This window comes from Oncorhynchus masou, chromosome 8 (genome assembly GCF_036934945.1).
Source record: "Oncorhynchus masou masou isolate Uvic2021 chromosome 8, UVic_Omas_1.1, whole genome shotgun sequence".
Taxonomy (NCBI): domain Eukaryota; kingdom Metazoa; phylum Chordata; class Actinopteri; order Salmoniformes; family Salmonidae; genus Oncorhynchus; species Oncorhynchus masou.
The window spans coordinates 32,755,159-32,779,328 of record NC_088219.1 but is presented as its reverse complement, the minus strand read 5'-3'; the positions used below and the strand labels follow the sequence as shown (position 1 = coordinate 32,779,328).

General features: G+C 41.1%; 1 protein-coding gene and 1 pseudogene across 1 annotated transcript in view; one reads left to right on the top strand and one right to left on the bottom strand.

Moving 5' to 3' along the window:
* Nucleotides 1–19,924, top strand: part of LOC135544546 (1-acyl-sn-glycerol-3-phosphate acyltransferase alpha-like) — a 33,487-nt gene extending 13,563 nt beyond the window's left edge. Inside the window, exons 2-6 of the mRNA XM_064972239.1 lie at nucleotides 2,795–2,928; nucleotides 10,073–10,248; nucleotides 13,285–13,380; nucleotides 14,186–14,258; nucleotides 14,431–19,924. Of these exons, the coding sequence (XP_064828311.1) occupies nucleotides 2,795–2,928; nucleotides 10,073–10,248; nucleotides 13,285–13,380; nucleotides 14,186–14,258; nucleotides 14,431–14,597 (646 nt within the window). The 3' untranslated portion in view covers nucleotides 14,598–19,924. The remainder of the gene's footprint in view (nucleotides 1–2,794; nucleotides 2,929–10,072; nucleotides 10,249–13,284; nucleotides 13,381–14,185; nucleotides 14,259–14,430) is intronic.
* LOC135544545 (epidermal growth factor-like protein 7) overlaps nucleotides 18,295–24,170 on the bottom strand; it is a 31,215-nt pseudogene continuing 25,339 nt past the window's right edge.

Sequence of the window (24,170 nt, the reverse complement as noted above, 5' to 3'; positions counted from 1 at the left end):
GATTATGATTGATTGTTTTTTATAAGAAGTTTAATGCTAGCTAGCAACTTACCTTGGCTTACTGTATTTGCGTAACAGGCAGTCTCTCAGGTCGTTATTGCATTGGACTAGTTAACTGTAAGGTTGCAAGATTGGATCCCCCGAGCTGACAAGGTGAAAATCGGTCTTTCTGCCCTGAAGGAGGCAGTTAACCCACCGTTCCTAGGCTGTCATTGAAAATAAGAATGTGTTCTTAACTGACTTTCCTAGTTAAATAAAGGTGTAAAAAATTGGCGCCCAAAAATACTGATTTCTGATTATGAAAACTTGAAATTGGCCCTAATTGATCGATAAATCTCTAACGTGCACACACTATCACTATTTTTGAGTTGTATTGTTTGTATAATATTTTTGTATTTTAATGTGGCTGTCCGTGTATTTCAGTGTTTTGTTACTTGTCATGTTTTGTGGACCCCAGGACGAATATCTGCTGCTTCTGTAAAAGTTAATGGAGTACAAATAAATAAACACAGAAAATCTGCACTTTTACCTTATTTTTTACCATTAATTATAGGTCATATTTAATAAGAATCTGAAAACACTGGACATTTATTTATTTTTTATTTATTTTAAATCCAATTTCCTGCAATTCTACACATTTTGTCATGACGTATGCCATGTTCTTATTCTATCGGAATGACTCAAACGTTAAAACAAAATAATCAATGAGGGTCCCATGTCATGACGACGTCTTTGGAAATGTCTAGTTTTTATTTGGGTGGTTCTCCAAAGATGAGCTCATTTAAACGTGTATAGCGCCAGAATATTTTCTACATACTTTATATCTGGTTTTAGTCTTAAGTTTACACAAACGTTTTATCTTCCATAAATAAATGACTGTTGGGACTGGCGGCCATGATTTTTTTATTGCTTTCCTGACAGGGCACAGAGAGAGCCTAACCCAAAGAGCCATTTCCTTCCCCTTATTGTGGTTGGGTAAGAACAGCAGACAATGTTCTACATCTAGCCTAAACATGTTTTGAATGTGATGCCAACAGCAGACAATGTTCTAGCTACGTTATTGTAGAGATGAGCATGATAGGTTTGTCACCCGTTTTGAGTACTCAATCTTTGAACCAGAGATTTAAAAAAGATTTCTGTAAAACTATTTTGTGGCTTGTTCTTGGAAGAAAATAAATTGTCTTGAAAACATTCATTTGTTTTGACTCTAGTGTTCCATTTGTACATGTGCATTTGCGAGCCACACAAAAAAAGAAGCCAAGGCAAGCATCACACAGTTCTTCTCCCTAAACTCCCTTTCCTCTCCATGTCTCACTCACTTGTGTTCTGACCGCTCCCTCTACACACACAGGCCGAGTTCGAGCACGAGCTCCCATTAGGCCTCCAGAAATGCATGCCTAAAAAACTTTACAAGGGGGAAAAAAAGTATGATAAGTGTTAATGAGTACATGTGTTCCAACAACTAGCTGTAACTTTTGGAATAATTTTCTGCTAGTTCCATTTAGAATTGGTTAGCCAAGGCTATACCCCCCCTCTAAACATTGACAGGTTCCACACTGAAAATATGCAAAAACAGTAGTTTGGTAAAGATGGGTATTTTCATCAGAATCATTCGGTTTATGCCTATAACTCACTCATCCAAAAGATGCTGTGGCTGTAATTAATCACTGTGCCGTGTACAATGTGGAATTGTTAAACCACTTAGAAAATTCCACAGAACAGACAGAATAAACTACATCTGTTGGCCTATATCTAAAATAAGACATTTTGTTTTGTAGCCATGAAAAAAAAAAATGGTATTTCAAAGCGCCAAATTAAGCCCCGTTTCAAAAACTGTTCCAGACGTGCATCACTTCACACTGGCAATTTTTTTGTCATTTGGAACATATTTTGTTCTATTTTATTCTGTTCTACATTGTTTTTTTCTATAAATTGGGTGTCTTGACGCTCTTATTTCCTGAGTCCTTATGTCTGCTAAATTAACAATACAAGGCTATGCCATTGCACATTCATAGGCTTCTACAAGCAGGCGCCACTGCTGCGATAACGGCCTTTTTGAAGATGTAATTGTTACGTTTCAATAAATTAATCTTAAATGGCTTTTTTTGTTGTTGACTGAATATAGTTTAATTAGGAACACCACCCTGTTCACAAATGGTGTTGGCTCCTACAGACAGTGAGTTGCTGTGGCTTGAAATATAAAGCAGGTAGACGGGCATTGAGGCATTCAGTTACTGTTCATTAACCATTAGAATGGGCAAAATGATTGACTTAAACAACTTTGAGCGTAATTTGATCGCCAGTGTCAGAAAAACATTCCCCACACCATTACACCACCAGCCTGTACTGTTGACACCAGGCAGAAGTGCACCCCCCCTCCAAGTATGTAAGTACTTGAACAGTCAAAACATTTCAAATATATGTTAGGTTACATATGGAGTTCAAAGAAAAGAGATCTGCACACTGCTCTTGCTCGTGTCACTTGTTTAATTACAGCTAACGTGTCGGCCTCTTTAACCTTAAACCTTAGATGAAGGTTGCTTATTGAGCACATTTTGTTGAGTCCAACGTACAAGATTTGTCTGTACGTAGCTGTATTTTCTCACCGCCTTCATTAGAGACGGTCGCAGTGTTTGAGAGCATTCATTCTGCTCTGTTGCTGATTGCTGACAGAGCAGATTTGATGCTCCGAAACACTGTCATGGGTGCTTTGTTTGAACTCCGATCATTTTAACATGCATGGTTTTCAGATCAAGATTGAATTGAACATTGCTGTGTTCTTTCCTGTCTCTAGGGTGGTCCGTGCTCTGGTTCGTCATGTTAAGTACTTCCTGGGTCTGCGGTTCGATGTGAGTGGCTTGGAACACCTGCAGACAGAGGGACCCTACGTCATCATCTCCAACCACCAGAGCTCCTTGGATGTTCTAGGTATTGGACACGCACGCACGCACGGACGGACCTGCTGACAGACACACACAGAGATGGATGTGCCTGCACACAGATGCACATATGCGCTGATACACACATTTACATTTCACATTTTAGTCCTTTAGCAGACTCTCTTATCCCCAGAAGATAAGATATGCATATTATTATTGGATTTGTATAGAAAACTCTGGAGTTTCTAAAACTGTTTGAATCATGTCTGTGAGTATAACATTTAGCAGCCAAAACCCGAGGACAAACATTCAGAATTGAGGTCACTCTCTTCAATGAGTTTTCATTAGGAATCCAGATTTCTAAGGGACCTTCTTGCAGTTCCTATCGCTTCCACTGGATGTCAACAGTCTTTAGAAATTGGTTGAGGTTATTCCTTTGTGTAATGAAGAAGTATGGCCATCTTGAACAAGGGTCACTTGAAGTGTACTGTTAGAGGCGCGTGACCAGAAAGCATGCTACAGTTTTTCTTCCTGTATTGAACACAGATCATCCCGTCTTCATCGATTTATTTACGTAAAAAAATACCTAAAGTTGTATTACAAAAGTAGTTTGAAATGTTTTGGGAAAGTTTACAGGTAACTTTTGAGATATTTTGTAGTCACATTGCGCAAGTTGGAACCGGTGTTTTTCTGGGTCAAACGCACCAGATAAATGGACATTTTGGATATGTATCGATGGAATTAATTGAACAAAAGGACCATTTGTGATGTCTATGGAACATATTAGAGTGCCAACAAAAGAAGCTTGTCAAAGGTAAGGCATGAATTATATTTTTATTTCTGCGTTTTGTTGTGCCTGCAGTGTTGAAATATGGTTTCTTTCTTTGTTTACGGAGGTGCTATCCTCAGATAATCGAATAGTTTGCTTTCGCCGAAAAGCCTTTTTGAAATCTGACATGTTGGCTGGATTCACAAGTGTAGCTTTAATCTTGCATGTGTGATTTAATGAAAGTTAGATTTTTATAGTAATTTATTTGAATTTGGCGCTCTAGCATTTTCCCTGGCTAGCGTCCCACATATCCCTGAGAGGTTAAGATAGCTAGGTGCGACAACCACATATCACAGAAGTGCAAGTGCTGGTTGTCTCCCCTCCCACTAACTTCACGTTACCCTCCATAGCTCACGTCCTAAGGGAATCCTCTAGTAATGGTTTGAGTGCAGTCACAGGGCACTCTATTCTGAGAGAACAGTATAATGGGGCTTCACTCATGGTTTCAGTGGGTACAGACTGATAACTGTCAGTTGGTATAGCATCACACAAGATGTGATCACTGACATGGCTGTCTAAGGAAGTTAGGCTACAGTCGAAATCCAACGGAGACTAACTCAGGCGGAAGGGTAGCCTTTTGGTTAGAGCGTTGGACTAGTAACCGGAAGGTTGCAAGTTCAAACCCCCGAGCTGACAAGGTACAAATATGTCGTTCTGCCCCTGAACACGCAGTTAACCCACTGTTCCTAGGCCGTCATTGAAAATAAGAATTTGTTCTTAACTCTCTTGCCTAGTTAAATAAAGGTAAAAATAAATAAAATAACTCTAGGACAGACTGGTGCATGTAATCAATCAACAGCACTATTTTAAGACTGTATTAATCTGTAGATAAGGTTACAGGTGTATTTGACTGTAGCGAAAAGCCAGGATCAGTATGAAATGCATTATGCTTTTTAATGTTTAATTTCACCTTTATTTAACCAGGTAGGCCAGTTGAGAACAAGTTCTCATTTACAACTGCAACCTGGCCAAGATAAAGCAAATCAGTGCGACACAACAACAGTTACACATGGGATAAACAAACGTACAGTCAATAACACTAATCTATGTACATTTTCCCACACTGTAGTAAGATTAGGGTGGTAAGGCAATAAATGGGCCACAGTGGCGAAATAACTACAATTTAGCAATTAAACACTGGAGTGATAGATGTGCAGACGATGACTGTGCAAGTAGAGATACTGGGGTGCAAAGGAGCAAAAAAACAATATGGGGATTAGGTAGTTGGGTGGACTATTTACAGATGCGCTGTGTACAGGTGCAATGATCGGTAAGCTGTTCTAACAGCTGATGCTTAAAGTTAGAGAGGGAGATATGTTTCCAGCTTCAGAAATGTATTTTAAAAAATGTAATTTTAATTTTTTACAATTCGTTCCAGTCATTGGCAGCAGAGAACTTGAAGGAAAGGCAGCCAAAGGAAGTGTTGGCTTTGGGGATGACCAGTGAAATATACCTGCTGCTATGGTGACCAGTGAGCTGAGACAAGGCGGGGCTTTACCTAGCAGAGACTTATAGATGACCTGGAGCCAGTGGGTTTGGCGACGGATATGTAGTGAGGGCCGGCCAACGAGAGCATACAGGTCGCAGTGGTGGGTAGTATATGGGGCGTTGGTGACAAAACGGATGGCACTGTGATTGACTACATCCAATGACATCGAGGCAGTCAGGGATTGATAGGATGGTCAGTTTTACAAGGGTAAGTTTGGCAGCATGAATGAAGGATGCTTTTTTGTGAAATAGGAAGCTGATTCTAGATGTAATTTTGGATTGGAGATTCTCAATGTAAGTCTGGAAGGAGAGTTTACAGTTTAACCAGACACCTAGGTATTTGTAGTTGTTCACATATTATAAGTCAGAACCGTCCAGAGTAGTGATGCTAGATGCTAGGGCGGGTGCAGGCAGCGATCGGTTGAAGAGCATGCATTTAGTTTTACTTGCATTTAAGAGCAGTTGGAGGCCACTGAATGAGTTTTGTATGGCATTGAAGCTCGTCTGGAGGTTTGTTAACACAGTGTCCAAAGAAGGGCCAGAAGTATACAGAATGGTGTTGTCTGCGTAGAGGTGGACCAGAGAATCACCAGCAGCAAGAGCGACATCATTGATGTTTTCAGAGAAAAGAGAATTGAACCTTGTGGCATTCCCATAGACTGCTGGAGGTCCGGACAACAGGCCCTCCGATTTGACACACTGAACTCTATCAGAGAAGTAGTTGGTGAACCAGGCGAGGCAGTCATTTGAGAAACCAAGGCTGTTGAGTCTGCCGATAAGACTGCGGTGATTGACACAGTCGAAGCCTTGGCCAGGTTGATGAAGACTTCTGCACAGTATTGTCATTTATCGGTGGCGGTTAAGATATAATTTAGGACCTTGAGCGTGACTGAGGTGCACCCAGTCAAACACAGGCTATTTGAGGGAAGGGGGCAGAGAATGAAGCTATGGCAGAAGGCCAGGGCTGTTCATTACAGGATTGGGATCAGCAGATGGAGCAGTAGTTCACATCTATGATGGGAGGTTGGTAGGGTGTGCTTTCCCTTTCAAGACGATTTGATAACCATCTAGATGTGCTACTGATGGAGCTTGTGAGCTGGACCTCTGTGTTTGTGAGAGAGTGATTCAGGGGATGGATGTATGTATGTATACTTAGAGTACAAAACATTAGGAACACCTTCCTAATATTGAGTTGCACCCTGCTTTTGCCCTCAAAACAGTCTCAATTCATCAGGATGTAACTGATGTGAAATGACTAGCTAGTTAGCGGTGATGCGCGCTAATAGCGTTTCAATCGGTGACGTCACTTGCTCCGAGACCTTGAAGACTCTACAAGGTGTTAAAAGCGTTCCACAAGGATCCTGGACCATGTTGACTCCAATGCTTTCCACAGTTATGTCAAGGTGGCTGGATGTCTTTTGGGTGGTGGACCATTCTTGATACACAGTAAAACCATTGAACGTGAAAAACCCAGCAGCGTTGCAGTTCTTGACACACTCAAACCGGTGCGCCTGGAATCTACTACCATACCCCGTTAAAGGCAATTAAATATTTTGTCTTGCCATTCACTCTCTAAATGGCACACATGATGATGGCGCCGGATGGTAGGGCTGCCATCTTATCGGCTCTTAACCAACCATGCTATTTTGTTAGTTTTTTCGCATTGTTCGTAACTTGATAATGATGCTGCTACCGTCTCTTATGACCGAAAAGAGCTTCTGGACGTTAGAACTGAGATTACTCGCCTCAAATTGGAAGAGGAGTTCTTCAATGAGTCGAACGAGAGGGATATACTACGGATACCAGACCAGGCCCAGATCCCCGTGATTGGCTGGAAAAGGAAACGTAGGTTTCGTGGAAAGAGATCAGGATGCCTTGTGAGGATCAGGAGACGAGTGGCTAATCTGCTCTTGCCTTCTGTTCTGCTAGCTAACGTTCAATCGCTGGAAAATAAATTGGACGAACTGAAAGCACGTATGACCTACCAACGGAACATTAAAACTGTAATATCTCATGTTTCACCGAGTCGTGGCTGAACGATGACATTAAGAACATACAGCTGGTGGGTTAAGCACTGTATCGGCAGGATTAGAAGAGCAGCCTCTGGTAAGACACGGGGCAGGGGCCTATTCATACTTGTAAACAGCAAGGGCATGATATCTAAAGAAGTCTCGGGATTTTGCTCACCTGAGGATGGAAAATTATGTGGATATATTGAAGCAGCATCTCAGGACATCAGTCCGGAAGTTAAAGCTTGGTCGCAGATGGGTCTTCCAAATGGACAATGACTCCAAGCATACTTCCAAAGTTATGGCAAAATGGCTTAAGGACAACATAGTCAAAGTATTGGAGTGACCATCACAAAGCCCAAACCTCAATCTTATAGAAAATGTGTGGGCAGAACTGAAAAAGCGTGTGCGAGCAAGGAGGCCTAGGAACCTGACTCCGTTACGCCAGGAGGCATGGGCCAAAATTCACCCAACCTATTGTGGGAAGCTTGTGGAAGGCTTCCCAAAACGTTTGACCTAAGTTAAACAATTTAAAGGTAATGCTACCAAATACTAAGTGAGTGTATGTAAACTTCTGACCCACTGGGACTGTGATGAAAAATAAAGCTGAAATAAATAATTATCTCTACTAATTATTGACATTTCACATTCTTAAAATAAGGTGGTGATCCTAACCGACAGTGAATTTTTACTCGGATTAAATTGGAATTGTGAAAAGCTGAATTGAAATGTATTTGGCTAAGGTATGGCTACAAGGCATGGCTTCCTGACCCAGGACCAAATACCATTACGGATTGCTTCAGCCACCACACAAATAAATGACATATTTCACTAGCTTTACCTTCACAAGGCCAGTGTGAGAGAAGATAGTAACAGGCCAAAGCTCATCCCAGATAAAGTAATGATGTAATTGTCTTGAGTAGATCAGGGGGCCCCATTTTATAAACGTTGCGTACTTGGATAATATACCCCAAAATATGCGTGTGCCAGTTTTCCCGCTAAAGTTGCGACTCTTTACCTCCATGCAAAATGTAGACCATGCGTAAGCACGTTTATAATACACAGTAGAACGAACAGGTGAAATGACGGTTGCTCTTTAACATTGAAGTATGCGACTGGAACAGTATGGCTTCCGTCCCTCTCCTCCCCCTACCTTGGCTTGAACCAGGGACCCTCTGCACACATCGACAACAGCCACCATCGAAGCATTGTTACCCTTCACTCCATTAAAGCCGGGGGAACGCGATTAGCGCGCACCCTGTTAACTAGCTAGCCATTTTACATCGGTTAAACTACCACTAAGTACGCCTACTGTAATATTTTTGTTGTTGAGTAGCCTACATTATTTTCAGAATTCCAGGCAGTCCAGCATTTAGGCTGGGGGCTAAAGTCGATGCAAAACATTGTTGAATTTAAACATTCAGCTGACACGTCCACAACCATTTGCCTTTTGTCTCTTTCAGAAACGGTCAGTCCTTTGCCAAACCCAGCATTATTTTTACTTTCTGCCAACGCCTTCAAATTTTTGGGGGATAAAATCTGTCATTTTCTTTTCGTTTTGACCGTGGCCTAATTCCAATAGTTCCAAGTTGTAAATAAAGGGCGTTATCACCTTTTTAAAAGGTGTATGATGGGTGTTTTTTCTGGCCGAGTTATAATACGCGTGCACAGTTTTAGGAGGGCATGATTTAAAACGAGTGCTCCAAGCGTTGTCTCATGTCAGATGGAGGAACACTCATCCCTCAACCGATCTCTTGTAGGATGAGCAACTCCTCTCTAAAAATAAAGATTTTGCTCATCCGCCTTACACGAGTTCCTAATTCTGAAAATCACTCGGCTCTCTGACGCACTGGCTACTATGGCAAACAATGCGCCGGCTAGCAACCTCGTGCAAGCTTGTTTTGAATGGCCATACTGTAGCTAGTTTGCCAGCTTGTTGATGATGTTCAGACAAGTTATGGGACTGTTCTCATAAATCAGCATATTTCTGACAGCTGGCACTGTGCCTTGTTTCTTTGTAACACCACAGTGCAATTAGTCGCGCTGTAGAACTCTGCGCACTAATCGCGGCAGAACAGATATCGTAACTCAACTTCACTACTCTTAGCTTAAGGGAGTGTTCAGCATTGAGTGAGTGAACTGGCATTGTTAGCATGCCTGCCTTTTCATATGGATTGATTTGATACGGGTTCAGCCAGCAAGCAGACACTACATTTTTTTGGTGCAAATTTCCAATTCCATAAGTTCTGATTCTACCACAACACCTGAGCTCAATGTAGAATTAGGTGAAAACTTGCTCATGAAAAAAAAACTTGAATATTAGCTACAGGTTCTTTTTGATGAAATAGTTGAGTGGACAATATCATCTTGGTAACATTTTCAAATGTTAGGACAGCATATTGTGGCCAAACTTCTCTTTAGCTAGCCCATGAGTGTTTGCAAGTTAACACGACGACGGCCATCTGCACTGATATCTGACAGGACAAATGTGCGCCAGGTTAAGAAATCTCGAATGTTTTTTTTGAGTGCGCACAGATATTTCGTGTGGAATTTACACAATGTTTACAAATAAGGCCCCAGGAGAGAGACTGTGCACCATTCAAGGTCATAAAAATGTCCTAAAGTCTCATTCCAAATCATTCAGTGGTGTCACTCGGTGTGTAAAAAAATCCGTTAGATTCAACCCCACATGACTGGGTTCATACAGAACATAAAATATCAGTTATCAGTTCTAAAATATCCTCTGAAGGATCTAATGGGCTTGATATACACTAGCAGATCCCCTTGGATCCTTTTCAGCCCCCTGGTCTAATGGAGATCCTACCAGATCCTGTAACGGATCCTAACAGATCTTCTCCAATCCCCAGGTCTAATGGAGGTTCTCCCAGATCGTTGCACCATGATTGCCAAGAAGGAGCTGGTGTACGCGGGCACGGTTGGCATTGTGTCCTGGCTGGGCGGCATCGTCTTCATCAACCGCAACAAGACCAGCGATGCCAAGAGCGTCATGGCCGACGCTGCCAAGACCATGCTGGAAGACCAGGTAATTCTACAGGACTAATCTATGGGACTGCGTGATTATACATGTAGCCCTCTGCTGTACTCTGGGCTTTGCCAAAGTCATGATTAACTCCAACCTGATTGGCAATTATGCCAGATAGTGAGATGGAGCATAACACTGAGGTGACTGATTTTGAACATTCCCAAGCCAATATATACTATACTTAACCCATTCAAGTTTGAACACTTGATATTTGTGTTTTTCGATTCTAATTTCTTGCTGAGCATCTAGTAGAGGTCGGCCCCCCAAGCTCTACTCAAAAGATGGCGCACAGAATGCAAAAATATTCTTAGAAATATTTAACCTCCACACATTAACAGGTCCAATAGCTCAAATGAAAGATAAACACCTTGTTCATCTACCCAGCGAGTCAGATTTCTAAAATGTTTTACGGCGAAAACATAGCACATATGTATATCAAACCACCACTAGGAAAACATACAATATGTAGCCACATCGTCATGCAAATAGCACAATCACAAACGCAGGATTAAAAGAAAAATAATTCACTAACCTTTTGAAAATCTTCATCAGATGACAGTAATAGGACATGTTACACAGTACATTTGTTTTTTCAATAATATGCAATTTATATCCATAAATCTCCGTTTACATTGAGCCATGTTCAAAAAATGCTACAGAAATGTCCGGAGAAATTATAAATAGCTCCGACAGATAACGCCAGATAACAGCAATACACATCACAAACTTTGACTAAATATACATGTTCTACATATAGTTAGAAAGATCCACTGCTTCTTAATGCAACCGCTGTGTTACATTTATTTTTAACGTTACAGAATTCGTTAACTATTCAATAATCTGAGACGGCGCTCAGACATAAGCAATATTTCTCTGCTATGTTGGAGTCAACAGAAATACAAAATTACAACATAAATATTCCCTTACCTTTGATGGTCTTCGATCAGAATGTAGTGGAAGGAGTTATACTTACCTAATATAACGTTTGGTTTCAGTTCGTGTGTCTTTGTATTAGCATATGCTAACAGCTTCAGGTGAATTACACCTAAAAGGACTTCTGATCACGAACAGTTGCGCATCAAAACTTCAAAATTTCATATGTCGATTAAACTGGTCAAACTAAGTGCAGAATCAAGCTTTAGGATGTTATTAACGTACAAAACAATTGGCGATTCAAACAAAAGAACGCAACTCTCCTCAGACGATGTGGGAAAAAAAGAGTGCGGTGTCTTCAATTGCGCCCTGAAGCGCAGCTAAATTCACCTGACACTTCAGTATTTTGCCCGCCAACCGGTCAAAGCACGAGGGATTTACTTCATTACACGCCCCATTGAAAGAACACAGCACGCTGAAGACACAGAAACCGATCCCAGATCCGTAGCTGGTTGGGAAGGGTGGGGGCGATGACGTCAAAGTTGGCCCAACTTTCCTGATGAGAGAGAGAAAGTTTGGGAGAATGGCTGCCCTGTGAGTTCTGCTTTACATACAGACGTAATTTGAACGGTTTTAGAAGCTTTAGTGTTTTCTATTCAATAATAATTATTATATGCATATATTAGCTTTTTTGGACAGATTTTTTTTCTGTTTACTATGGGCACGCAATTCATCCAAAGGGGGCAGTATTGTGCATAGCTTTAACAGGTTAAATAGGGCCTATTTTTATTTAAAAAAATTTACACCTTGTCAGCTCGGGGATTCAATCTTGCAACCTTACAGTTAACTAGTCCAACGATCTAATCACCTGATAACATTGCACTCCACGCCTGTTACGCGAATGCAGTAAGAAGCCAAGGTAAGTTGCTAGCTAGCATTAAACTTATCTTAGAAAAACAATCAATCAATCATAATCACTATATGTGTATATGCAACCGTTTGGGCTGCCTAATTTGCCAGAATTTTACATAATTATGACATAACATTGACGGTTGTGCAATGTAACAGAAATATTTAGACTTATGGATGCCACCAGTTAGATAAAATACGGAACGCTTCCGTATTTCACTGAAAGAATAAACGTCTTGTTTTCGAGATGATAGTTTCCGGATTCAACCATATTCATGACCTAAGGCTCGTATTTATTTGTGTTATTATGTTATAATTAAGTCTATGATTTGATAGAGCAGTCTAACTGAGCGATGGTAGGCCCCAGCAGGCTCGTATGCATTAATTCAAACTGCACTTTCGTGCGTTGTGCCAGCAGCTCGTCGCTGTGCTTCAAGCATCGAGCTGTTTATGATTTCAAGCCTATCAACTCCCAAGATTAGGCTGGTATAACCGATGTGAAATGGCTAGCTAGTTAGCGGGGTGCACGCTAATAGCGTTTCAAACGTCACTCGCTCTGAGACTTGGAGTGGTTGTTCCCCTTGCTCTGCAAGGACTGCGGCTTTTGTGGAGCGATGGGTAACGCTGCTTCGAGGGTGGCTGTTGTCGATGTGTTCCTGGTTTGAGCCCAGGTAGGAGCGAGGAGAGGGACGGAATCTATACTGTTAACACTGGGAATATTAAAGTGCCTATAAGAACATCCAATAGTCAAAGGTATATGAAATACAAATTGTATAGAGAGAAATTGTCCTATAATTTCTATTACACCTAAAACTTCTTACCTGGGAATATTGAAGACTCCTGTTAAAAGGAACTATCAGCTTTCATATGTTCTGAGCAAGGAACTTAAACGTTAGCTTTTTTTTACATGGCACATATTTGACTTTTACTTTCTTCTCCAACACTTTGTTTTTGCATTATTTAAATCAAATTGAACATGTTTCATTATTTGAGGCTAAATTGATTTTATTGATGTATTATATTAAGTGTTCATTCAGTATTGTAATTGTCATTATTACAAATATATATATTTTTAAATCGTCCGATTAACCGTTATTGGCTTTTTTTGGTCCTCCAATAATCGGTATCGGTGTTGAAAAATCATAATCGGCCGACCTCTAGTATCTAGGTCCATCTCCACCACTGATATTGACATACTGTGTCCATGCTTCCTCATGGGCCTCACCTTTGACCCTTGACCTTTGCCCCCGGTAGATCCGGCTGTGGGTGTTCCCTGAGGGAACACGGAACCAGAGGGGCGACCTGCTGCCCTTCAAGAAGGGAGCCTTCCACCTGGCAGTGCAGGCACAGGTGAGCCACATGGCTGTGTCCGTTTATGTCCGCCTCTATTTCAGTGGTCACTCTATTTGGAGGCAGTTGGTGTGTGCGGTGATTTAGATTTTGGTGTTTACTGGTTATTGGGACTCTGGTAGTATGGGGTTGTGGTCGTGGGTATTATACCTATTTAGGACACAAGGGGGAGCTAACAACCTAACGTGGTTACTGATGAACATGATCTGATTTTCAGATTATATTTTCACTACCTTTTGTCAGAGAGAAAAAGAAATAGCCAGAGACAGAGAGAGTGATGGAGGGAGGGAGATGGAAAGGGTTTGAGGTAACTGAGAGAGGGTGATAGGATGAGTGTTGGTGTGAGAGACAGGTAGGTTTTCTGAGGTGAGAAGAGTGGGGGATACACAAAGGATTAGTCTTTAGTGTTGCTACTTCAGGGCCAAGCTTTCAATCTCTCAGTTCAAAAGCTGCTGTCGGTACTGAAGGTCAGATATCTCTCTCTACACTATTGTTCATGCTCTTGTCTCTCAGTGCCAGTCAGTGAGGGAAGGACGGCGGGGTGGACAGAGGGGAGGTAGCTGTGTGTACAGACAGTCTGTGTAGCTATGTCAGCCATGCATGTTATTGTCTGTATCTGATTGTTCATGTTTGTATTTGTCTTGTCCGAGGAAAGGAAAAATCATTGAAAAGATTTAACTTATCTTGGAAAAAATAATGGTATTTAGGTACCCAAGGCTTGAATCGAATGTGGAACGAACTGTCATGGTAACTCTCGCTCTCTCCCTCAATTTGCTTTTTCTCACTCTCTTCCTCTCGCTCCTAGGCTCCTATCATCCCCATTGTGTTCTCATCCTACAGTAACTTCTACCTACGTAAAGAAAAGCAGTTCAACTCGGGTACAGATCAGTTTTAATTCATAGTGAAATTGCTCATACACAGCTACTCTATAAATGAACTGCTCATGACATGCATAGAAAGATGTCTTTTGGTTGCATGCAAACACGTTGATGATGAATGAGGGATGTGCTGATAATGATGGTTGGACTGATGATGCTATGCTCAAACCAGGGACCATCAAGTTGAAGATCCTTCCGAAGATCGAGACGAAGGGCATGACGTCAGACGACGTGGCCGGCCTCTCCGACAAGTCCTACGACCTCATGCGCTCAGTCTTCCTGAGCATCTCTGGCTTCGCCCCCATAACCCAGAGCAACGGGCCCCCCTCACACCACTGAACATTTCCCATGTCCGAGACACCAAAACCTACCCCACCTATTTTAAAATGTTTATTTCTCCCCCGTCCTCCGCATTGTCCCAGCTCCCTACCTACGTACCTACTGTTTAGGTCAAATATATTGGCACCCTTAAGGTGCAGAATGTTCCATTTTCTCTTTTCAAAACTGTTTGAATGGACCTGCAACTTACCACAGGTGTGAGATAAATTACACAATGAGATAATGCCTCTAAGAGTCCAGGACATTTTTCTTTGAAATGTGCAGTTGTAAACACAGTTTTCAATTTCAACTTGTTTTTGAAGAAATAGAGAATTGTGCAAGGGTGCCAATATATTTGACCACATCTGTACCAGGATACAACACACACACCAGGCCTCTCATGAACTCATCTGATGTTTTGGCCTGGTATAGTTTGGTTCTGGTTGGCTCCTGCTCTGAGCCAGCCCCCATACAGTGCAGTCCTGACTCCTCACGACAGGTTATGAGTAGAGTGACGGACCGACGGCAAGCAAAACAAAATACATTATTAATGTGCGTTCATCATGCATGCTTGGGGATACCTTCTTTTCTACCTCCACCTTTTTAAAAGAGGCTTTTTATTAAAAAAAAAAATGTTTACCGTTCAGTAGTGGTACTTTCGCTTTTTTCCCTTCCGGCTCAACTTTTTTGTTTTTTCATATGTTGGTGGATATTTTTATTTTCCTCTGGTGCTGCCTTAACTTTTTTTCTTGATGTGCTATAAAAGACACGCACAGCACACAACCACCCTGCTTTAACACACGCAAACCACTCCCACCGCTAACACACACACACACAGACAACACACCACAGTACCCCCCTCCCACAACACCCCACCCAATCCCAGTATATCCTCCCCTGTTCTGTTGTGCATACCAGCCTCTTGCATATTTTGAAGGAGTAGGGAACCAGGGTCTGGACCATGGGTCTTGAGGGGAGATGGAGGGCAACAGAGCGAAAGGAGAGGTCAGTAGTTGACCAGGGACTTGTTCTTTATCTGTGTCTCAACTCTATCGTTACATGCAGTGCATTCGGAGAGTAGTCAGACCCTTTTCCACATTTTGTTACGTTACAGCCTTGTTCTAAAATTGATTAAATCGTTTTTTCCCTTCAATCGACACACAATGCCACGTAATGACAAAGCAAAAAGAGGTTTTTTAGAAATGTTTGCAAATTCCATTTAAGACGAAAAAAAGCTCTGCAGAAATGTTTTGGTACACTTGCCTAGATCTGTGCGTCAACACAGTCCTGTCTCACAGCTCTACGGACAATTGCTTCGACCTCATGGAATGATTATTGCTCTGACACTGTCAACGATGGGACCTTTTAATATTGACAGGTGTGTGCTTTTCCAAATCATGTCCAATCAATTGAATTTACCTCAGGTGGACTCCAAGTTGTAGAAACATCAAGGATGATCCATGTTAACCTGAGCTCAATTTCAAGTATCATATCAAAGAGTCTGAATACTTAAGTAAATAAACCATTTCTGTTTATTTTTGATGAAGTTGCAAAAATGTTAACTTGTTTTTCACTTTGTCACAATTAGGGAATTGTGTGTAGATGAAAATTCTTTTTTATAACTATTTTTTAGAATAGGCTGTAATGTAACAGTGAAAAAAGTCAAGGGGTCTGAATACTTTCTGAATGCACTGTACATACCACACTTGCTTCTCAATCCATGTGATCAAAATAGCTCAATGACATACTGTGACGACGCCAAACAACAAGCTATACAAAGTACAACGACGACGAGAACAATCATCAGTGAATTCATGGACTAGTGGACTCAACGATTTACAAACACTGTGCATTGTTGGTGTACTAGGCTGGCAGGTAGCCTAGTGGTTAGAGCATTGTGCCAGTAACCAGACGGTCACTAGTTTGAATTCCAGAGCCAACAAGGTGAAAAATCTTGTCTGTGCCCTTGAGCAAGGCACTTAAACCTAATTGCGCCAGGGCCGCCGTTGATAATGGCAGACCCTGGCCGTGACCACTCTCTGAGGGTGTCTCGGGAGTTGGGATATGCAAAAATACACATTTCCACACATGTATTAATACACATTGTACATGTGTGAAATAGGACATAAATAAGCACCCACCAAATTATTATTAATTATTTTCCCCCAACAGCTTAGAAATAACATTGTACAAAAAGTGTGTTTTCTTCAGCTGTGTTATATTTTGCTTTATATATATTTCTACATATGATCGTTTATTTCGCTTGTTTGTAATAAAACAACGGGCTCATTTGGTAGAGGGTGATGCTTATAACACTAGGGCTGTGGGTTTGATTCACTCATACGTAACATGTATGCAGCCATGACTAAATCGCTGTAGGGTAAAAGTGTCTGCTAAATGGCCTACACTTTTTTTTGTCTTCTCAAATATCACTCTATTTAAAGAAGTGTCAGGTGTTTTCATGAAGTTCAAGATTCTGTTTTGTGCCATGTCAGTGTGCAAGTGTTTTAAACATTACACAGTGGAGAGGTTTTACTGAGGGGAGTGTTTTAAACGTTACACAGTGGAGAGAGGTTTTACTGGGGGGAGTGTTTTAAACGTTACACAGTGGAGAGAGGTTTTACTGAGGGGAGTGTTTTTTTTTTTTTTTTTAAACTACCACTGGGGAGTGATCTAGATGTTACAGTACAACATGTTTTAAATGTAACGAGTGATCTGTTGGTGATTGATCGTTTTTCATGGTTTCCAATGACAAATCTGTTACTCCTCCTCGCTGCACTGCGATGATGACGGTAGAGACAGTCGCCAGGTTTCACATTTCAAATCGATTTGTTTGACACAAAGTTGTTTTTATGGTCCTCTTAACTAGAATTTGTTACTAATGGTGCATTTCCAGTGAGGATTTACAGCAGTTATTTACCCAAGGCTCACACTTTTCTTTTTCTATCTACGTGATCCAGCAGCTGTCTCACTGGGCCATGGCTCCGGCAGACCTGCTCTAACTTGGACGCAAGGCCCTGGGAACTTTTCCGCTGGCATTTACATAGCAATGGCTAACTGAAATGTAACGCCTTCCCACGAAACAACTGTCTTGAATGATGCAGATGTTTTTGATTCTGCACGTCCCAAGTCACTCTTGATGTAAACACAATTACACTAGAGCTTCCATTTAACCAACACTGGCAACCCATTGGTGTGGGGGTTAAGTCTTAATGGAAAAGCACCATAACTACTACTAATAAATTCTGCTCGTTTCAGCCTAGCCCAAAAAATACATATCTGAAGAGGTGAAATGGGAATCAAATGCTCCTCAAGCTGAACACCACAAACCTGTATTTTGCTAACCCCTGTGATACCCGTAGTTAAGAAGTAAAATATAGCCTAATAAATTGAGCAATTGTCAATTGCTCTAAAACAATCTTTCCATCGTAACAGCACAGTAACGACTCTTGTAAGTCTTTTGCTTGGTAACTGGTAACTAGGAGGGCTGCTGTCCGAGTGGTTACCTTAGCTTTATAGTGGAGAAACAGGTCCTGTTTATACTATAGATGAATGAGGAATAGGGATATGTGTTAAGGGAATGTCTCAACACCTACTGTAGTTTTCTGACCAATTTATGATGCGCAAAACCAAACTAAGAATACATTTATTTTATCGATGGATGGTGTATGATATGTAAAGTCTGACTGCAGTTTAGAAGGCTTGGGCTATTTAAAAAAAAAAAAAAAAAAAAAAAAAAAAAAAAAAAAAAAAGTAATTGGCTGAGATTTGTGATGTTTTAGCCTTCTGTCAAAAGGTGGTACAGTAATCATCAAATTTAGGATTGTGAAGTAATTCAACTTGAGGTTTATATTTTGTAATTAATAGACAAATGACGTCTTACAGTACATTATTGATACCTTTTATTTATGGCAATACAGTTTCTTATCAATTGCGTACAGATCTTAACATTTTTGTATTCGGTGCTTTTACTTTACAGTTTGATCAAATGTTGCTTGCAGCTTTTTGCCTGTCAAAAACGCCAGTGTGAGAATGTATTTCAGCATTCATCATTTATTTGTGTGCTACTCTAAATGCTGCCCACTTCTTATATCATGCCCAATTATTGGCAAAAGCTGATCTGATTTGGTTGAAAGACCAATTAGTAAAAACGTATCAGAATTGTGCTACCTGTGTATATGCAGCCTTAATTGCATGCAACTTTTTTTTTTTTCTTTCAAGTATAACATATTCTAATAGAATGTTATCTTGCATTAATGTTGGTTTCTGACACTGCAAAATGTCTGAAATGTATTTATTTGAAATTAAGTGTTAAAAGAAAATGCATTCTAGAGGTTAATTTATTTCTTGTGCACCTAAACTTCCTGGGGAGCAGGGTTTGTGGTCAATCAATTCAGAAAATAAATTGAATTTACAGAATCAATTATCCTCAATTCTTCTGTCACAAATATGGAATTAGAATTTGTTTACTTCCTGAAATGGTATTGATAAATTGCTCCCGTTTGTAGGAGTGAAAACATTTGTGTTTCGTCTGGCAATAAACCTGTATACTACTACGCCTCTTCATAGTCAAGTGGCTGCAAGAGCTTTAGTGTCACCTGCTGGACTCTTGGCTTATACTTGGCTCCAAGGAGTAAATCAACTCGGCCCTCGGGCTTTCCTCATCTTTGTTATTGGAAGACCAAAAACACCATTTAAGTAAAATACATACGCCAGTCGGTCCCGATACATAAAATTAATCTGTGACATGTTTTTGTTCACAGGAGAGAATATTTATGAGAGTATTTTTTTTCTTCTTTTTGCTTATCCTCATGTGGGGGTGTTACATTTGTTTAATCCTGCAACAAAGATGTTTTGAATGTTTAAAGATACTACCAATTTGGCACTAACCAAATGTAAACTGTCAATGATTTTAGACAATTGTCAAGAGTTGGCCTATGATTATTTTCATGGGCATTTTATAGCTCAACTTCCTAGTGTGTCAGCTAAAAGCGTCATCGACTCGATGACCGTGATAACTCGACAGGCTCTGCAACACAACCTTGTTGGTTGATCTGGTGTTTTTTTTGTTTATTTCACACAATTAAATTAGAGAAATATTTAAAATATTCATAATTATTAATTAAGCACTTCATGGTGAGTTTGGGTGGTATATAAAAATGATCTCAAAATATTCTGAGTTTCACCAAAGCTATTAAAGTGTAATCTGTTCGTAGCTTAAGATAACTATGTTCAACTGAGCTCGCCAAAGTGTCTTGTCTTATGACATCCTGGTGAGCCTTCTGTGTGTGATGTTTTATGAATGCCTTGGGAATTGATAAATAAATGTCATTTGTTTCTTTCTTAAAGAGCTGTTACTTTATTGCCGTGTGTGTTATTTCATTTTAAATTATCATTTTATCCTTGGACACTCAGGCTTTGCAGATGAGAGTAAGGATGGCTCCGGCAATACAATTTATTTTCTAACTCTCCATTGAATTGACATTGGAACTATATTTTTGTTCAGAAAAATATAAATGCAACATTTTATCGAGTTAGTTCATATAAGGAAATCAGTCAATTGAAATACATTCATGAGGCCCTAATCTATGGATTGGGTGCCAGGCCCACACACTAGGGAGCCAGGCTCAGCCAATCAAAATGAGTTTTCCCCACAATGGTTTTTATTATAGGCAGAAATACTCCTCCGTTTCATCACCTGTCGGGGTGGCTGGTCTCAGACGATCCAGGAGGTGAAGAATCCAGATGAAGGTCCTGCAACATTGGACGTACTGCAACATTTTCTAAAATGACATTGGAGGCGGCTTATGGTAGACAAATTAACATTACATTTCCTTGCAACAGCTCTGGTGGACATCCCTACAGTCAGCATGCCAATTGCATGCTACCTCAACTTGACACATCTGTGGTGTTGTGTGATCAAACTGCACATTTTAGAGTGGCCTTTTATTGTTCCCAGCACAAGGTGCACCTGTGTAATGATCATCCTGTTTAATCAGCTTCTTGAGATGCAAAACTGTCAGGTGGATTGATTATCTTGGCAAAGGAGAACTGCTCACTAACAGGGATATAAACAAATTGTGCACAAATTATGAGAAATAAGCTTTTTGTGCATATGGACATTTCTGGGATCTTTTATTTCAGCTCATGAAACATGGGACCAACACTTCCATGTTGTGTTTATATTTTTGTTTAGTATATGGATTTGTGTTTGAGTGGTCATAATGAGATATTGATCTGTATAGTTACTTTTCTTCCAAGTGGCTTCACATTTTTTTTTTAATCTAAATTCACACAATAAATCCTCTACTAGACATTTTTAATTGATCCATTTTATTACAAAAGGTACAAAGCTATGTAAAAAAAAAAAAAAAAAAAAGAATTTAAAAAAGCCAACTGTCTATTGTAGCTCTGAGATAAGCACAAGGAATTATAACTTAAATAGATAAATACAGATGTCAATGCGAGACCCACCATGGGGGCTCTGACAGTGAAACCAGCTGCACTGATGTGAACCTAAGACACGGACACCAGATACATCATAGTCAAAATGGCTGTTTGACCTTGGACTCTCAGATTGTCCAGTAATGTGGTAATGGGAGAACGAGGCCCCAGTAACCCTGCCACAGGTACTGATGTTACGCTATTCTATATCTTTTGGTAGAACAGCAATGGAAAGACATGAAATCATGCTGTTGGGAGAGAAAAGAGACTCAGCACATGACAGGTTTGCCCATCATAGAGCTAGTCTTTGGCTAGCTCATTTATTTTAACTTTTATTTAACTAGGCAAGTCAGTTAAGAACAAATTCGTATTTACAATGACGGCCTACCCCGCCCAAACCCTCCCCTAACACAGACGACACAGGGCCAATTGTGCGCCGCCCTATAGGACTCCTGATCATGGCCAGTTGTGATACAGCCTGGGATCGAACCCGGATCTGTAGTGATGCAGTGCCTTAGACTGCTGCGCCACTCAATCAACCCTGAAACATACACACAAACTACTTTTAGTGTCTATTCATGGCGGTATCTTCTGGCCAGGGGAGCTTTGTTAGAGCCCCGTTTTTGTTAAGAGCCTCGTTCTGAATGTTAACGCACATCGCTTGTGGTACGGTTTGGGAAACATAAGGATCTTTCATATCAGCGAGAAATAATTGTAAAAAAACAAAAGGTTAAATTACTACACACCTTTTATATGGTTAGAGTGAGTGTTCCCATGCACACAGCCATATCTCCATCTTGCAGCACTTGTTTGTGGAAGACAGATGGTGGACAGAGACGACCACCTGTGCTAATTAGCTATCTAGAGTGTGTTCGAAAACCTGTGTGTAAGCGTAACTGGGGAGGAAGTGTAGTTTGAAGGCTGGAGGCACACAGACGTAAGGATCTGGGAAAACCTGTTTCAGTAAGTATCTTTTTTATTTGAAAGATTCATTCCCGCTGATATGAAAGATATGTTTTCTATGTTTCAGAAACCGTATCGGAAGCGATGATTATGGACGTTTCTAAATGTTAAAACAGCGTTGGGATTGTAGTTCACATGGTGCTACCGGTAACTAGTGTTTATAGCTGAGAACCCTTGAGATAAGGCAGAATGTCTTGTTAATACCTTGGGTTATCGAGAGCAAGTCTTTGGGCTGGTACATGAACATGAATGCACAAACGTTGAGTAGGCCTATGTTCTGCTAACTTTCTTCCTCCTACCATATCCCTGGGCTGGGGCAATCATTCCATTCCTATTGTTATTGTGTTGTGGATTCAGACTGTGGAGATGTCTGGTTGGTTTTCACCCAGTCATGTGTCAGTCCCAGTCCCAGTTCTGTGTCTAATTTTCCTGGCAGGAACCTGTAGTGAGGACAGAAAAGTGGAAAAATCAGTCCCACTGGGCACATATGCCAATTCAATGTCTAGTCCACTTTGGTAATTTCATTGAAAAGACCTGGCAACAACATTGATTTAACTAGTGTGTGCCCAGTAGGGTGTTACTATCTATAGTCAAACAACTCATTTCACATCCACTTCAAGCCTCTATATGGCCAATTTGTCCTGTCCAACAAGAGAAGTACAACAAAAATACATTTTTAACTGTGTTTATCCACTCACAGGTACCGAGGCGTTCCTCGAGGAAGCCGATTTGTTCGCTGAGCGAGTCGATGCGGTCCAGCTGCTGGAAGGAGTGAGACAGGAAGCTGGTCTTCTCAGACACGCCCTCGTCCAGCGACATGGGGAACAGACTGGTGAAGGGGGCTAGGACCAACTGGAGCTTCTGGAGGGAAGGGGGGAGAGAGATTCAATTCTACTGTAATCCACAGAGCATTAGCAACATGTATTCTTATGGAAAAACTCATAAAGGCTTTTAAAAGGTCACTACCAGTCTAGTGTTTCAAAGGATGCTGGGTTTTGTGAGTGTGTGTTCTCTGTCGTTTAACAAAGGTTTATGATTACATTGTGAGTGGTATTTGATATTACCAGGGCTGGGTCAAGGTGAGTGGTGGATGCTAGAGGGGCATTAGCAATGGTTAAAAGGGGGATTTACACCCGTGTGTACACCGTTCACAAGAGTGTGTGTATGTCATGTGAGGAGTGCAGTTGTACCTGCTCGAGCAGCTCTACTCTGTTCTTCAGGCTCTGTACCTCCTCTGTGACCCTTCCACCTGTAGACAACACACAAACACACACACACATGAAAATAGAATGTGGATCACCACGATCTAAAACACCCTCCAACTGCACACCAAGGTTGCTTATAGAGAGAAAACGTTTTGAAGACGAGGGGTTACTGCCTGGACTTTTCCGATAAGAATTTTCCTTTTCTGTTGCCAAACGTTTTGACACGATGAAACCTACAGAATATGACACGGGAGGGTTAGCTTACAGAGAGGTTCAACAGAGGGGGAAAGAGTGTAATGGTTAATCCTTCCTATTCTATCAAACGCTTGGACTTGTGACATGTCTTTGAGATAGATATTGCCTCTAGCATCTTGCTCTGATCCTGCTACAGACGGGAAGAGAACCAAAGAACCACAAGCTGGCTGGGGAATTCAGTTCTTTGGGTGAAGCCGGTGACAAATCCATAAATTAGTCTGCATAAGGGTCTGAGAATATGGAAAAATGACAGACACACACCATATAACTGACATAGAGGGCACTATGAACAGACAAACAGTCCATCATGCCTTCTCTAAACATGTGTCGTCCTATCGGTTACAGGACAAGGAGGGGTGAGCTGGGCTGGAGTCCAACCAGTCACCAAGTGTCCCCCTGCTCCACACGACAGGTCCCCAGAGCTAGGGGTTCAGAGCTGGGGTAGGAACCCGCGTCTTGGAGCTAGGGTCAAACTGAGAACAGTTTTATCTCTCCCAGATGTGGCCTATTATTGAGACAAGAGGACGGGGGGGAGCGATGACCCCCAGCAGACGAGGTTGATGGAGCTGGAATGAGAGCGCTAGTCCCAGCCAAGAAGAGGGAGAGAGAAGGAAGAAAAAAGGCTCCAGAAATGGGGGGAGGAGGAGGGGGTCAGACGAGAGCTGCTACGGTCTGAGCAGGGCATTTATTCCCATGTTTATCTCTGTGATCTTCATCAACATCAGAC